The 18,062-nt window shown below is 28.6% G+C and overlaps 1 protein-coding gene across 4 annotated transcripts in view; it reads right to left on the minus strand.

Annotated features, from left to right (window-relative positions):
* LOC145334304 (phospholipid-transporting ATPase ABCA1-like) overlaps positions 1-18,062 on the minus strand; it is a 107,420-nt gene that overhangs the window by 79,860 nt on the left and 9,498 nt on the right. For all 4 annotated transcript variants that reach the window (XM_080179708.1, XM_080179707.1, XM_080179706.1 and 1 more), the window contains exons 8-16: positions 15,698-15,767; positions 15,007-15,061; positions 14,768-14,803; positions 13,527-13,608; positions 13,196-13,272; positions 4,466-4,526; positions 2,605-2,655; positions 1,977-2,052; positions 495-563 (exon numbers count right to left, since the gene is read on the minus strand). In XM_080179708.1, coding sequence (XP_080035834.1) covers positions 495-563; positions 1,977-2,052; positions 2,605-2,655; positions 4,466-4,526; positions 13,196-13,272; positions 13,527-13,608; positions 14,768-14,803; positions 15,007-15,061; positions 15,698-15,767 — 577 coding nt within the window. The remainder of the gene's footprint in view (positions 1-494; positions 564-1,976; positions 2,053-2,604; positions 2,656-4,465; positions 4,527-13,195; positions 13,273-13,526; positions 13,609-14,767; positions 14,804-15,006; positions 15,062-15,697; positions 15,768-18,062) is intronic.

Here is an 18,062-nt window from a genome sequence, read left to right on the forward strand (position 1 = left end):
CATGATAAAATATTCAGGTTTCTACTTCACATTTTAAAAAATATACTGATCAATAAAATGTTCAAAATTTTACGTTGTACTAATTGAAAAAATATGTTGTAATTCTTATTTTAAAGTTACATTTTTATCCCTGACAAAATCATAGACGACTTTTAAAGGCATCTTATCTAAACTTTTTGAAGAAAAACTTAAAAACGTTAATTAAGTATGAAAACTATTTTCTTCGATTTTTCTGAAGTTATTATCGCATTCTATGGGTTTTTTATTATCATTTACTTATATCGAAAGTGCCAAACATTGTACCCCAACTTATTCATTTAATAAAAAACGAAGCGTGTGTAGTTGACTATTGACATGGTTTATCCCGTTTTTTAAGTAAATCATCGACGGTTAGGTGGTAATAAAAACAAAATATATTACATATATTCTGAAATATTTGTTTAGGTAAACTTTTCCATAGGGTAATCATGCTACTAGTAGATAAGTAAATATACCTGAATAAAAATCTCCCAATCTTCAGGCTTGATTTCATCACCACCGTTTGCTACGTAAAATGCGTTCACCTGTAAATAAAAAAAAAATAAAAAGATAGAAAGGTAAGGTAATGATTAAGAGGTTGGTATAAAAAGTACTCTCTTATTAAACAATTGTACTCAGGTAATATGTATGCAAATTTAACGTGAATGTGAAAGAAAATACTCCTTTCTGTTCCTTCATTCTTCTAATTAACAATACCGATGGCTTTATCAGATAGGCTTCTAAAATCTATTTAAATAATTCTCCAAACTAATGAGCATCAGCAATACAAATCTTCCTGTCCGTCTCGATGTATAGAAGTTCGCAAATAAAAAAAAGCAAACCAAGGCAGTAAAAAGATATCTAAAATTAAGACAATTGATTAAGACTCCTAAGAGATACTAAGAAACATAAGGAAAGGCCACTAAAACTTACTAAATACACTGTTAAAAATAATTTTTTTTTTTAGCATCAGGTAATACTATATATTCTTCACATTAATGTATAGTATCAATCCGTACGTACTAGGAAAAAAAACTAATTACGATACAAGGAAGTTTTCAATGCTTTATTGAGTATTAGGTAATGTTCTGTGAAGTAAAATGTAGTACTAAATAATGTATTTGTCTGTAGAGTATTATCCAATACGCTCTTGGGAATAAAATTCAGTACGGTAGAAGTAATTTTTCATTACCCTCCTTCGCAATTGTTGTTACCCTCTAGAGTGTGAAACTGTTTTACTTTGTATGAAAGATCAGTTTATAATATATGATTATTATATGTACATATACATTTTGTTATATCAACAAACATACCAAGCAGAGCCATAAAACATTAATTTAAATGTAAATTTAGTAAAAAAAATGACTTTAAAGATGTTTAGGACTAAACATTATCCTTAAAAATAAAAACTATGGTCAGTCATAATTACAAAAAAAACAAAACTATAAAGCTGAGCATAAATAGAAACATTTCATCTTTGTCTAAAACGACCAAGCATTGAAACACTTCCATGAGAGGTGTGCACGAATGGTGTCTGTTTCAATTATTCTTTACAGTACAGATTCGTACCCTAGAACGCATGAATAGTTACTATTTTAATAAACCATTCTCTTGCGTATTGTCTGATACGCTACAGCGTATGAAATAGTACTAAATCAAGAAACATTTCTACAGCGTATTTTCCGATACCCTACAACGTATAAAATATTACTATTTTTATAAACTTTTCTACAGCGTATTCTATAGTACCCTAGAGCGTATCAATCGATACTAAAAAAATGTATGGGTTCTGTATAGTAATAATTATTGTGTTATATAGTATTACATAGTGTTATATATTAATTATATAGTTGTAGCGTACATACGGGTCCAATACTCTCCAGAGTATCAATTTATACTAAATAAAAAAATTATTTTTAACAGTAAGAAGTTAAGATCATTAAAAAATATTATTTTACCTCGTTAAGAAATGCAGTCTTGTTAACATGTTTGTCAAATAATTTGTACAGAACAGGCAAATCTGACGGAGTCAATCTAAAGTTAAAATACTACATAATATATGCACTTAATGTTAAAACATTTTTCAATAGATTAGAACATGTTTTAGGAGAAAGGCTACTTTTAAAGTTTTAGGAATTAAGGTTAAAAATACAGTCTAAACTTATTCATAAAAAAAAAAAGTTACAACATCTTCTAAAACATTTTTAATTAGGTACTAAATTTAATTTTTAAAATTGAAGACTACTCTACGTTTTTTTTATGTTAGTCTGTTGGTCTATTATACCTAATTCTCTGTCCGTAACGGCCCCCCTAAAATATCCAAAGTTGCATAATAATTCCAAACATATTGCAATAATTTATTGCTATATCACGCAACCTTTTTCAATTGGAAAAACTTCAACATGATTACAAAATTAAATAAAATCGCATTGTTACATTAAATTACAAAACCTCTTCTAGTTGAAGAAATTAAAGATAAAAAAAATATGAAAGGGGCTAATCCCTTTAGAGATACTTGATGTATCACTAGGTAGTCCTTCTGACTAACCAACTCCAATGCGAAGCTACTCATAGTTGTGAACTTACTTGCATGTGGATTCCAGAACATTCTTCAGATTCTCATCATCAGCTGCCAAACTAAAAAAAAAGATCAATTGTTTGGGAATTTTAATATTTGTTGAGCATATTATTCTCCATAATTAGATGAAAACCCAATTTAGACATAGTGTATTAACTCTATAAACATCCCAAATCCTGTTAGTTATATTTGGACTACAATACGAGTTTCACTCAGTTGGATTCTCTCGTCCATGTTAAAAAACAATTGTAATTTACACAAAAGTAAATCTCTAAACTTAACTATTGCATCAAGTAAGAATTATATAGTAATATATTTCTTTCTGTATAATTGTTTACTTTATCAACTTTGTAATCTGAACATAGATTCTTTAATCTTCAAAATTTCACCTTTAAAATATTTTCCCTGACATAAACACAACTTGCAATGAAATGCAGTGTCACTATAAAGTTCTCAGTTTAAGTGACAAAATTACATCTTTTTTGGCTTGTCGAGCAAATCAGGTTTTTCGAATAATAACATAAGATGATAAAATTGCTTCTACTGCATTGCTGCTATGTCAGGTACGTGACATCAATACTAATGCAATGGGCTATAAGCAGTCGCACCCTATTACCATAGGCGCACAGTTAATAGTTTAGATAAACCGTCGTGCATTTAAAGTGTTGGTTGTCTGAAAGATATATTTGTAGAACTACATACAACATAAGATTTGAAAGATTATTATAACACTAGCACCCTTTTATTAGAACGGCTACGCTCCTACTAATAAAATAAAATCTGTTAGTCTGGGCACGTTTAATGTTTTCTAATATTAGTTACAAACTTTTCTATAAGATTCAGAGAGGTATATTTCAACTGAAGAAAATGCATTATGCCAAAAACTTTCTCATCGGTCCAAATCAATAATGATGAGACTAAATGTATTGTGTAAGTGCATGAAAGTGTACAATAATTTGCTATAATAGTTATCAAATAAAAAGACATTTCTTCCTAAAGGTTTATTTCTCTGGAAGTAATTGTCCTTATTCTTCAGATAAAAAATGTTTCTGAAGAAATGGCCACAAATTTCCAATTTAATTTTGTGTTTATTTTTGTTGAATCAGGTTATGTTACAGAACAGTCTGCTACAATCTACAGATACAGGGATAAGACAATGGACGTTAAATTAGTCCCTGCAAATTTTAATTTAACCTATTTTTAAATCCAAAGCCGTCTACATGTTTGTCTGTAGTTATGTAAAATCAAGGATGATTACGTTTCATTGTTACGAAATAAAAATAAAAAGCATATTATAAAACATCTAGCAAAAAACAACAAATGTTAGAACATTAATGGGCCTTTTAGTTTCCTATTAAACCAAAATAAATGTTATAAATAAATGTCTAATTATTATTTAATAGAAATTCTACCCCTACTAAGAATGAGGACAAAAAAGACGTAAGAGATTAAATTGAGGCAAAAAATTGATTTTAGACAAATATACATATTCCTTTTTACCAGAACTCAATATAAAGTACCGAGACAATTACAGGTTATAAAAACAATTTTAAAACCTAACATACAACCTAGGCAGCATTTTGTGGATCAAATCACTTCATAACGAAAAGAAACCAAGTACCTATAGTCCCCTTTAAGACAAGGAAATAATAGTAAGAGAGAAGAGTAAATCCTTTGCCCATAAACAGGCAAACTCATTACTACACAATATTAGGGCTTTAAGAAAACAGTCGTGCAATGAAAGTGTACCTAAGTTTTTTTATTTTTCAATCCATGTAAAAAAAAATTTAAATAATCGGTATAGATAGGCTAGAAACTTTCTGGTAGAATAATTTTCTTCAGATTGAATATATGTTTACTGTCAATTACCTTTTAGCCTTCTCAGCATCACAAAGTTTGTCGGGAGCAAGCAAAATTTCTTCTAAATTGGCTGAAATATAATAAAATATTTATTTGTTAAGTAACTATTTCCATAAAAATATTTATATATTAAACTTGTATATTTATATTCTAAGGATATTATAAAAGTATTTTGGTAAAACAGGCTGTTTTGTTTTTTTCTTCGAAAACTAAAATAAAGGTACATGGTAACGAAACCCCGATTATCTTTGACCGTTTTCATTTATATAGATGAATAACTTAAAAAGACATTCTTTGAAACTAATACAAATATAGTTTTTAAAAGCGAAGCTTTTCTATTTTTTTAATTTTTGCTATTTCCATTGTTCGAATGAGCCGTTTTATAAAATATTTCTATTCTAATTACATTTAATTTCAAATTAATGGAGGAGGGGAGTCTGTGCTCGACTAGATACTTTAATAAAGGAAATTGCCAAATAATTTATTTGCTCTTTTTTATGTTTGAGTGATGTAAATGAACTAACACCCTATATTGGAACTATTTCACAAGACATAAAGCACATTAAGATTTACAGGGAAAACAAACTTGGTAGGCATACTCAACTTTTACTCTTATGTACATTGTAAAACAAAATAATCTAAATTTCTTTTCACCAAAAGAAGATTTTTAAACATCAGAACTGAGTAATATTGATTTATTTTAGTATCTTATACCTGCATTACTAGCTTTAACAAATTTAAAAGGCCACGCCATTGTATTATACTGATAATCAAAGTAAATGTAACTCTTAAAAATATTTTTTTAGATACAGAAAAAAATGTAAAAGAATCACTAAGGTAGTAAAATGCTTTGATTGAGTCACAAAAGACACATTTTTTTACTATTTTAACAGTATAAAAAAATAATAGGTACATCTATGAAATGTTATTGTATCATCTTCAAATAAATAAATCGTAACAGATAGGATCAGATTTTAGAGTGGTTCCATTTTTTCTTACTTTTAACAATGACAATGAAGTTATTATGGCAACATAAGTATTATGTAGTTATAATATCAATAGAATATCATTATGTCAATATAATGTCAGCCATGGTCACTTATGAAAGCCATACAGTCGACATGAACCAATACAATTACATTTTGACAGAATGATAACAGTTTTGACAGGGGCATAAAATTGTTTTTTTTCTTCTTCATTTTTTATTTTCTGTAACTATATTTTAGATGTTAATTTGTAGACAGTTTATGCTCTAGACAAATTTTATTTAAAACAATATAAATAAACACAATCCAAGAATAGAACCATTCTAATTATTTACTATTTTTGGTATTTTATACATGTGCTTTTTTTTATCTCCCACTATAAGCTTTATATAAATACAGAAATATAACATGATTAACCAATAACCATCCCATCTTTTTTTACCTATTTTATAAAGTATCAATACTTCTTTGGTTGTCCGTTAAGATCTCGCTAAACAACAGGCGCAATTTTAAGGAAGCTTTCCATATATTCAGGCTACTTTACTTTTAAAGTCTTTAGATGATTATGGGCTGTTTTTTAGGCCACTCCAATCACCTTAGAACACAGAGCCCCTGAATTCTAGAAGCACATCCACTAATATAATTTGAGGTGCAATGTCTAAAAAGTTGTAAACATGTTCTTCATTTATTTTGTGTAGGTGTAGGTCACCTCTTCCAAAGGAAATCAAAATTGAGGGTAAAAATTCTAACAAAGCCCATTGTCCCATCCCTGTATCATATTCATAAGCCTTTTTCCCAATTGAACTCTATATTGTAACTTCTTCATTCCCCAAAAATTTTCACGGTATGGGTTTTACTTTATGGGGTGTTCATTCATTCTCACATAAACGACCCCTTAATATGTATGTAAATATTCTTTTTTTTCTCCCTGAGGTAGTGAATAAATCGCTCCATCATTTATTCCCTCGGGCAAAAAATATTCATTCCTAAACAAAAAACTGGATAGGAATACCCCATTCATATTTACCAATGTTAAAACCGAAGAAATTTCACATTTGATATTCAGCGCTACTTGGTTTTATCCTACATAATGAAATGCTTAAATGTAGTTTTGTGACGTCTATTTGTATGTTATTTATTGTTATTTTAAGCAAATGCAAAAAATTTACGTTTTCTGAAAAAAATAATCTCAATAGAAAACAAGACTTTTTGCTGTTACTCTATTTTCATGCATATCATGGAACTATCTCTCATTTTGTTGGTTTGTTTTGAACTCGCCGCATATTTCAAATAATCATACAGAATATCAATACAAGGTTTGATCTTCCCTTTACCAGCTATCCTAGGCAGAATTTGGGAGTATGAAAATGATATCCCTTGATCCCTGTAAATAAGGGAGAAATCTGGTTAAACTTAAAGAATATTAAACAGGGAAATTATTCTTTACTTAAGGTCCATAGAAAATAATTTAGAATAACAGCAAGAACTGATAAATATAACCTAATTGAAAAAGTTAAAGTTATCCTAATAAATAAAATAGTTAGTATTTTTATTTGTCCGGTTAGAGCAGTTTGAACTGGCTCTCAATTTTAGAAAAGCTTCACGTTGCTCCTTGGGTAGTTTAATTTAGGCTATAAAAACACTCTTCAAAACAATTGTTGGAAATTAGAAGTAGTTTTTATTGATGGCTTTTGAAAATAGAAAGAAAGAAAAGTTTAAGTTTAAGCCTAGGAAGAAGATAAGCTACCTAAAAATCATCTAAAATAGTCTTGGTAAAAGAAATAAGAAGGGGTAGGAAGCTTGCTACTATAGAGAGCAAAATAAATACAAAAGTTTAGAAATTATACTTAAATAATAGGGTGGTCAAAACTTAAAAAGAAATATTATTTGTTTTTTTTGTCTTTTTTTTTTAATAGCATTGGACCGACATATAACAAGTTTTTTTTGGACTCAATAATACGAATCATAATTGTTTTTTCAATTCTACTTTGACTTTAATATATTTTTATTTTAAATAATATATTTTTTAGTAAGTTAAGAAAAATCTAAACCACCCTAATTCTGAAATGGTCACATTAGAGTGGGTTTAATGTTGTCCAATTGACCAAAAAGACGCACAGGGGAATTCTTATCAGTAAATAACAAGGACAAGTGTATTGAAAACAATTTAAAAAAATAAACAAATAAGGTTAAAAACGTGCTTTTATCTTTTCTTTTGAATCTAAAGAAATTTCTAAAGATGTTAATATGAATTTTTACTTTCTTTGACAATTGAACAGATATAAAATAAAATATAGTGCAGCTATAATTCTAAAGATTCAGTATTCCCTTTCTTCTCTGCCTAAAAATCTGCAAACAGACATAGTAAATAATACATGTCGAACATCTAGGAATGGTTTTTTTTTCTCCTTGATAATCATAGAGTAACTAAGCTTCTATAGTCCTTAAAGCTCCATTTTCTCCTTGTTTAAAAGGTAATACATCTGACAGACAGGCAATCAGACAATTCAAAACTTAGAGTTGCTGTGCTTATAGAAACTAATCTTGTCTTATCGGACTTGTAGGCAAAAATACAAGTAAATTGTTCGTAGCTGCACTTCGAAATAAAACTTGAATCCCTATTTTCCCCTTTGGATACAATTATCTGGAACATAAATTTCTAAGGATAATATTAAGTGATGAATAATTTCAAACAAGGATAGAAACATCAAGCACTAAAAACGAAATAAAAGATATTTCACGAAAATATTAAAAACAGAAAAATTAATGGACAGGCTGGGGAAATTTGATAAGAATATTTAACATCAAAGGTAATATAGAAGCTAAGTAAAGCCAGTAAATAACATTTACTTATTGTACTTTTAAGGTTAGTTATAGAGTGGTTATTCTGAAAATAAAATATAGTATTTCAAATAATCTTTTTAACGCATTATTTTTATAACCTTAATCTAGCGACATATGTATATATCTATGGTGTACATATTTCATCAGTATGGTTTACAACCGGTTTTAATCCAGGGAAAATGAATCGGATTGATAGCCATACTGAAATATATCCCTGATGTTAGGGGGAAACTATTTCAAAACAGACAGACAGATGGACAAATCTTAGTATACGCCCACTATTTATCCTTTTAAATTTGTATGTAGAATGATAAAAATTCATACACGATAAGAACAAGGGACAAAAGTTCTAAATAAATAATAGTATTTAGAAAAGTACAGACTAAGAGTAAGTCTAGTAGTGGGTAGGGTGTTTTTCTTCAGAATAAACCAAATTAGATGGAAAAATGTAAATAAAACAAATTTTAAAAAACAGTGTTTTCAGATACTACATAGTACCTATATAGGCTATATATATCCTAATCCATGAACTATCACGCTTTTTACAAAATCATCACTGAAATCTTTATCTTCCTTTTTTTCAGGAAGTTATGTCCCTGTTTTTAAATAGGCGGAGATTTCTAAATTGAATTTGAATATCAAAAGTAAAATCATTTAATTTAATAGCTTCAAATTTTAGGACATTAACATATGTATCAGGGAGGTAAGATAACTTCTTTCCCCCAAACATTTACAATTAGAACCCAACAAAATTTCACTAAAAAGGTTAGGAAGAAGATAAATATTTCGTTTATTGTTCCATCCCTAAATCACTACTTATTTGTAAAAGAAAAAGATTTTTTTTCAGGGAAAAAATATCTTGATGATATCTTTTAGAAATCAATAGTTCTTTAAGTTGTTGTAGAAATTGTAAAATCTTAATAACAAAAAATTCCCCTAAACTACAATTTATATTCTAAATCCGCAAAAAAACTTTTTACTCTAAAATATCTAGATAAGGTACCTAATGATTAGGGGTGCTTTCACTTTCGCATATTGTCATATTAGGTGTTTCATAATCGCAAAGAGACACAATAGCATATAAAAAGAAGAGATTAATGAATGATGATAATAAGGCAAAGGGGAAGAGCTCGTTTGTAATAAAAATAGTGTAATCATATGCTTTACTGATAGTTTGGAGATGTGAGGAAACTAATGCACATCAATGATTAGATAGATGATATTTGCATATATTTAATCTTGATGACTAATGCTAAAATATACAATTTATTGGTACACGAATAGAGACATGAATAAAAATTATTTATGCCCACGACTTTTCTGTCAGCCTGAAAGATAAATTGTTTTTTTGTCTTAAAATATAAGGTATTAGGAGTTTAAAATTTTGAAAATATTTCTTAAAAATCAAATTGAATTGTGCTTTTCAGGTGTGCTTCTTGGTTTTTCCCAATCAATTCGGTGTTTGGTGAAAGTACATAGATATATAAATATGCATTTTACGAACATTCTAAGTGGATAGAATTTCTGTTTTATCTATCATGTATCTATGACTATCCCCTTATTTTCACAAGTTTCATTTCAAATTTGAAATTTAAAAGGCGCAATTAAAGTATAACTTCGTTTTTTAGGATAAGTTTTTCTAAAATTAAATAAGCTATGTTTGTCAATAAAAAATAAAAGCCTAAAGTAACGTTTCAATAAAAATTCAGTCAAGAACACATTTATCAAATGCCATATAGTCGACATTACCTTTTGAAATATGATGTTATTCTGTTGAAATTGGTAAATATGCCAAAAAATACGAATCTTATCCATATCTATCTCCTTTAACCGAATGATTAACGTAGATTTCTTCCTTTAGAACAGCCCTAGTAGATGATTCCCCGTTTTAATACCTAATTTTGTATTCTGTATCTGTATCTAGTAAGCCATGCTATCTTCACAAGAGTCATAACAATTCAGTCAATTAAAAATCTGCTATATTTTTGTTGGACAAAAAATCCGCGGTACTTTTGTTACGAAATAATCCTGAAATATTTTTTGGTTACAATAAGTTAGTAAATAATTTGGCATTAATTCTTATAAAATCAACATAAATAATTTTTATATTAGGTCAAATATAATTCTTCCACGTAAAACAAAGAATATTTTACATTTACTTAACATTTATTTAACTTTAGCATAGTTAAATACATAAAATCCCCCCCCCCACCCCATGAGGATATAAGCAGTAAAAAAACCCGCAGGGGGTATAATTTTCTAACACTTCTTTCTTATTTAGTCTTTGACTTTTAAAAGGATTCAAAATGCAAAGACATATATTTTTTTAACTCTTATTTTATACATCTTAATTGGAACTGATGATCTATATTTAAAGAGAAACATATGTATTCCATCAATAAAAAAAAGTAAAAAAATTAAACTATGTTTATACATATAATAAAATAAAAAATAGTAATTATCAACTGTAACACAAAAGTAAGGAATCCAAAAGCCAACTAGGACCGTACAAAGAAAATATATTGCTATTTTTGCTCTGTCTACATTGAAAGAACGTCAATTAGAATCTCCTCCTCCTTTAAGATCTCAATACCAAATTAAGATAATTTCATCTATGTAGCAAAGGGAAATTTTAACAGCACTCTATAACTAAAATATGTATATATTTAAGAACCAGAATCGAAGCAACTTTATATAAAGAGCTTTCAGTACAAACAGAATAAAATACCAAAACTGTTTTTAAATTGAAATGTTCTTTCATTTCTTTTTTCCATTGATTAAAATGATTTGCAAAAGATAAGTACTTGGATGGGTGGGTGGGTGAATATATTTCAATAAATTAGTGTTGTATGGACTATAACAAAACAATTGATTTTTAGAAGAATATTTTTCTCTTTTAGTGTTTTTCATTCATAAACTTAATACAAGGTTCATAAACCTTTAAAAGGTGTTGCTCCATAGATAATTCCCATATTTATTTTATTTTTTCCTTAAAAGCAAACAATTTTGTTCTTGTAATAAATGAAGAGAACAGCATGATATTTTGTCAAAATATAACTTCAAGCAAGTCATGTAAATAGATTTTGCAAATAGAGTATTTCTTCAATTATGAGTATTATTTTTTCTACGAAAATACTTTTATAAAAGGATTATATTAAAAACTATTTTGTCTCCAACTTCTCGGCTAGTGAAAAAAAACTCAAATTTTTTTAAATTAGTTTCTTTTTCATAAAAGTTACAGTACAACCTTGAACATTTAATTGAAGAAAAAAAATATGTTTTTAGTTCTCTATATATTCTAAGATACCATTGCAAGCATTAAAGTGGTAGTTCAATAAAAGATATTTCCTTAATTTGCTGATTAATTGGTGCAAATAGTTCAAATATCTAGTTTTTGAGATTACGAAAATTACCATTTAATAAATAATCCTTTCTAAAAATGATGCATGTAGCACATGACTTATCCATAGACGTCCAAGGGGGAGGGTAAAGGGCGATTACCCCCCCCCCCCATTTAAAATTTACCCCTACCCTGTGTGTGCAGTAGGCACCCCCCAACCATTTAGGAGGGGGTATTTACCCCCCCCAATCAAATTTTACCCCCGGGGTAAAAATTTTTTTTTGGGGGGGGGGTAAAAAAAATTTCGGCAAGCTTCGCGCGCCATTTTACCCCCCCCCCCCTTAAAATTGTTTACCCCCCCCCCCAAAAAAAAAAAGCTTGGACGTCATGTTATGTGGTGAGAAAAAGAAATGTCTGCAACTCTGATGAAATGAATATAATTTATTTTGTTATTTTACAACAAATTATTTATGATATAAATAAGTTTTGATAAAATCTTCTTATTGAAGCTATCCCTTTTTCTTTGATTTAAAAACATTGCAATTTTCCTTCATCTTAAAATTGCGGTAAAGTTCAAAAAACAAAACAAAAAAATTGTAAACTCAAATTTCAAAGTATTATCACTGTTTGCACTTTTTGGCGTAACTTTTTTCCTAGCAAGTTTTGGCGTGAAAAAGACAGAGTTTGTATCGATGAAATATTTCATCGATACAAGTTTTGGGGTAACTTTTCTCCCTTACAAGTTTTGGCGTGAAAAAGACAGAGTTTGTATCGATGGATTTTCAAAGTATTATCAAAAGGCTTTAAAAGGTGGCAGGAGGATCCACTCTATACTATTTTTTAAAAAAAATAGTTTCATACTATACAATAATGAACTTTAAAACAACGGTGGTTGAACCATTGTAGAAAATTCAACTGTAGTTTGTTGCAATTTATCTATTGCGCGTCAATACTCGTCAATATATATTATTTTGAAACATCCGATTAAACTAGATACGGGCGTATGAATGTACTGGCACAGCCCTGATTAAAGAAGAATTGTGTAGCTAATACAATATAAAGAGACGACTAACCTTATTAAAACACAAGCTACGCTTTTAATTTTTTAATAAACCAAAATTAAAACCAAATTCCCCTTTCCCTATCTTATTGAATCAGACGGATTAAAACTGTAAAGTTTTCCCCCATAAATATCTTTTAAATATCCCGTACAATAAAGAATTAATTCAAATAAACTTTACCATTTAATTTATATCTTAAGATATTTTAATTACTATGTATTAGACTAATGTTTTCTACTTTTCCTTGTCGCTCACACCGCTATGTTATTATTTTAAATATATAAACTCAAAATTTAAAACAAATCCAAACATGCTCATTGTATGTTCTATAAGTAGCTGAACTAATTAACTTAAACTCTTTAATGGATGGCATAATATTTTATATCTAAATAGATAAAATGCAGTTGGATTTTTGATAAAATAGTCGAGCTGAAGTACAATTTTTTTTAAAATCGCCTATATGAACAATAAAACAAAGTAGCCTCACTATAGTAAATCATGCACGTACCTCCATCAGAGAGTTGTGAAAGTTGTATATTTGATGTCAAAACGATGATTACATTCTCAGGAGTTACAGTCATATTTCTAATCATTAACAAAAGCATTAGCTCAGAAGAGAAACTACTCCATAAATAGTACATGCCATTTCTTCGTTAGGTAATACATCCCAAAAATATGCAATTAATCATTCTTAAATTGTTAATTTTTTGCTGCGATACTTATAGCCACAATAGTCATTAGAATTATAAAAAATACTTTGAAATTAGAACACGTAGGTGTATAAACTGTAAACAATTTCTTAATCATTTTCATGATATAACTATAGCTTTTGATCCTGCCTTTCATTCAGAAATATTTCTAAATCTTGCAGAAAAGCCTTAAAGTCGTTGAATAGCCCGATCACACGTGACATCTGAAAACCTGAAATGGAACAACAATGAAGATATCCATGAACAGAACTAAAAATGGTGAGAGAGTTTCAAAGGTTTGAGGGTGGAAAACTAATATATATTTTGAAACATTTTGATTGGGGTACAATAAGGGAAATAATAGTTTAAGGGGGTTAAACATCCAAATGGCCCCACACTTGTACATCAATAATGTGACAGTTAAACTTTTAGGGGGAGAGGGGGGGTAATATAACTCATAGTGGACCATTTTTAAGATGTCTTAAAATCATGCTTTAACTGCTGCCGCTGGCTAGTTTGCGGATTGTCCAACATTTGTTGAGGGGCTGTTGCATCCAAAATAGCTCATGATGGCACCAGCCGAGATCTGACGAAAATATTTCGTACGTACAAATTAAATTCTCATATTCTTCATATTCTATTAAAAAGAATGTGCATTTAATAGTATATACAGATGCATTTTTATATTAAAACAAGGAGTGATATTTTCATAGAAGAAGTAGTACTGCGTGCACAAGGATTTATCAGAGGCCATAAGCATTGAGGTAATGTAAAAATAGGAGAAATTCTTATGTTGAAGGGTGTCTACGACGCCAACAACAAACTACCACACGCACTTACATGGAATCAAAGATAAAATAAATTAACTAAAGGTGCCATTTTTATGTTATTTCTCCGTAAAGGTTCTAAGACTTTAAAACACAGAAAAAAAATTAAAATGAAAAAGAAAACTTTTATTTGAAACAAAAATTTCTCATAAGCAATCCTTTTAAAGAAGCTCTCCTCTTCATAAATCTCAGTATTTCTTTTCAATAAGTAAAGTTATATTGGAGTAATAATAGTCTATTTATCCTTTATTTATATGTATGCAAAAAAAAGTTTAATTTAAAAAAAATATATGCTACCAAGGACATTCATGCCACCAATAAGTGCATAGATAACATTATTAGTTTTTTTTCTTGAAACCCTAAGCCTTTTGAATACAAAAAAAAACATCCTTCGTTATCTAAAATCTAAAATGCAAAAGATATAAATATGCCAAAGAATCTAATTTCTTAAGTTTGCAAGGTATTTTTTTATTTACATCAAAAGCCAAATAAACGTTGACATCACTCTTATTACCTACCAATGTAAAGATTTAAAGAGTAGGTGTGAAACTAAAATAAAATTACCATCCAATGGAAGTTCAAGGGAGGCGCCAGCTTGAATCCTAGCATTATTCGTTCTTTACTTAGAGCTAAAAAATAACCAGAAAAAAAACTCTAATAAGTGTCTTCCTAATTTATTTTCTTATCTAAAAAGTGACCTGACTATGAAGTGTCATGTCTATGAAAAATTGTCTATATTAATATCTACAATAAATAAAATAATATATTTTCATAAATAAGGAATTTCTAAGTAAAGAATATATTCCTGGCGTAAAATACTGATAAAGATCCAACATCTTTCAAAACTGATTGAAATGCCTAAAAATAATAAAAGTTTTCATTGTTCTGAAAATTCCAACTTTATGTCTATTCATGGGACTGGGCAACCAACGGTATTCCTCCTCTGTTTATAGATATCACGCTTTAAAAAACAGCAAAAGATAACATTATTAATATGCATTCTATGACGCAATGCGCGTTGCCACGTATCTTAAAACCTATGAGTGTACTGTAAAACCAATTTCTAACAATTTCTTGATTCTAATCCTTCTGAAAACTGGGTTTAAGTTTAATTTGTTCCAAACTTTGAGGCAGTTTGACTTCAACAAAACAATTGTTTAATGAAAATCCAGATATCTGGTTGATTGTTGGCCAAACTGCATATTTCGAAAGGGAATAAACCATAACCCCCCCCCCCCCAATCATTTCCAAATACTATTCTTTGTAGGAGAAGGTTATGTAAATGTTAGCTAAGATATTTCATTAACAGCTCAAACGATTCCTCCAAAATGTTTAGGAAATCTTAAAACAAGACCTAAAATTGTTTTCTCTCTTTTTATAGAATAAAAAAGTGTAGAGGGTACGTTACACAAGTCAACCATTATGAAGTGAAGCTCTTAGTACCAAACGAAGACATTAGTTGGAATTAAGAAGGATAGTTTAATAAGATCTTACTTGAGATTTTTGCTCCGTATCATAATTGTCTATCAGCGTGGTTTCCAAGTCACCCAGTAATTCATTTATGCTGAAAATAAACAAAAATAAATATTTTTCAAAACATAATATTCTAAATCTCGACAGGTTTTCAAACTATGTTTGATTGTTTCATAAGAACAAAAGATGGCAACATTATATCGGATGGCGGATTATCGTACGGACGTGCATGAATTACACTTTAGTCTTGTCCCTACTTAAAACCCTTCTACGCACTTAAAATTATATTTGTAAAATTAATTATAATTTGCTTAGTTGGACAATTCTTTCAACTTAATCCCATAATAATCCTTTTTAATCCCGTAACAGCAAAAACTTTCGGTATTCAATCCTTTCCGCAAAAAAAGTTTTTACAATACATAAAAAAATAAGTTATTTAATAATTTGGCACAAATGTCAAAGTTTGTTGAAAAAAAAAGTTCCCTTTCAATATAACGATACTATCATAAAAAAATGACAGCTTTTCTTTTGGATATTTAAAATGTTGGTTGTATTGTTAGTACAATAAATCATGTAAGGGTTAATGGACAAGACATGTGTTTTATTTATTTTGTTGGACGCGAAGTGTTAACATTCTAAGCTTGTTTGTGTATTGCTATAGATTATTAAAACGGCTAGAATCTTGAAAAAATCGATCTCTATCATATTCAAGTAATTTTTCTTGGTAAATACAAGTAGCTTACAATTAGATTAGATTTATTATTCTTGGGTGTACATACATAGAAAAAAAAAAAAAAAAATAATAAATGAATTAAATGAATATTATATACATTTATATATACAGTCAAATTTTATTGATATGGTTAATTTATAAAAAAAATTTCTTCCCAAATGGCAGTTTCCTAAAAACTAGGAAGTATGCAGTAATGTGTATTCACACATTGTTTTCATACAGGCCATATAGATAAGACAAATAAATAGAAAAAAGATAATAAGCAATAAATAAAATCATATTGGAGAGGAAAGAATGATATTAGGAAGGATTGATTAGGGCATACAAGTCTCACACCATTATTGCAATAATAGAAATTAAAAAAAAACATTTCAACAAATAGATTTTGATTGATTTATCAGATTTCAAACAATATTGAAAAGAAATACAATTTTATCTACATTCTTGACATAATGGGTTGTTACACACTAAAGTTAAGCTTGATAACAAAGATTCTTTTAGATTTTTTAAAAATTTTTTTCTTGATTGATTGTGGGTTAATAAATCATTATTACAATGGTTATTCCATAATTCTTGAAAATGATACTTAGGAAATCTTTCAATAGATTTAAACTTCGGTTTTTTAACATCAAACATATTAGAGTTTCTAAGATTTCTGGTATGTAATTGATTACGGCGAAGCCATGTACCTTGAAAGGAACTTGGTAGCTTACTGTTTATAAAATCATACATAAATAATAATTTCAAATAATTAGCTGATTCATGTAAAGGAAGGACATTCATTTTTTAAAATAAAGGCATTGTGTGTGAGATGTGTTTCTTACTAAAAACAATTCTTATTGCCTTTTTTTGCATTTTAATTAATGGTTCCATAGTAGATTTAAGACCACAACTCCAGGCAGGTAAACAGTAAAGTAAATGACTATTTATAAGTGAGTGAAAAAGCATTTTTTTGCTATCTAAATTCAGTATATGTTTAGCTCTATTTATAAGAAATAAGGAACTAGAAATCTTTTTACGTAAATGTTCTACATGATATTTAAAATTTAAAGAAGGATCTATATATACACCTAGGAATTTAATTGCAGGAATATTGCTACTTGAATTGACATAATTTAAAATTTTTATTTTCTCAGGATCAAACTCATTTTCATTGTTAAAGTTTAGCTTAATATTAAGAGCATTCCAATCAATAGTATTTTCATTTTTATTAAATATCATGATTTTAGTTTTATCAGGATTTAAGCTCATTTGATTACTCCTAAACCAATCGGATATCTTTTTAAGTTCATTGTTTAATTTCAGTTTAATCTCTGTAAAGTTTTTACTAGAAATTAAAAAATTACTGTCATCAGCAAATAATAGGGTAAATAAATCAGTACAGTTTTTAAGATCATTTATGTAGATTAAAAATAGAATTGGTCCTAAAATAGAGCCCTGTGGGACACCTCTATCTATGTTCAGCTTTCTTGAGTCAGTATTGTTTACATGTACAAATTGCTGTCTATTACTTAAATAATTTTTAAACCATTCAAGTTCAACGCCATTAATGCCAATTTTTGACAACTTTTTAATTAAAATAGAGTGTGGAATTGTATCAAAACATTTTGCAAGATCACAGAAGACTCCAATTACAGTTTTATTATCGTTTTT

This window comes from Acartia tonsa, chromosome 12 (assembly GCF_053477335.1).
Source record: "Acartia tonsa isolate MP-2025a chromosome 12, ASM5347733v1, whole genome shotgun sequence".
Lineage (NCBI taxonomy): Eukaryota > Metazoa > Arthropoda > Copepoda > Calanoida > Acartiidae > Acartia > Acartia tonsa.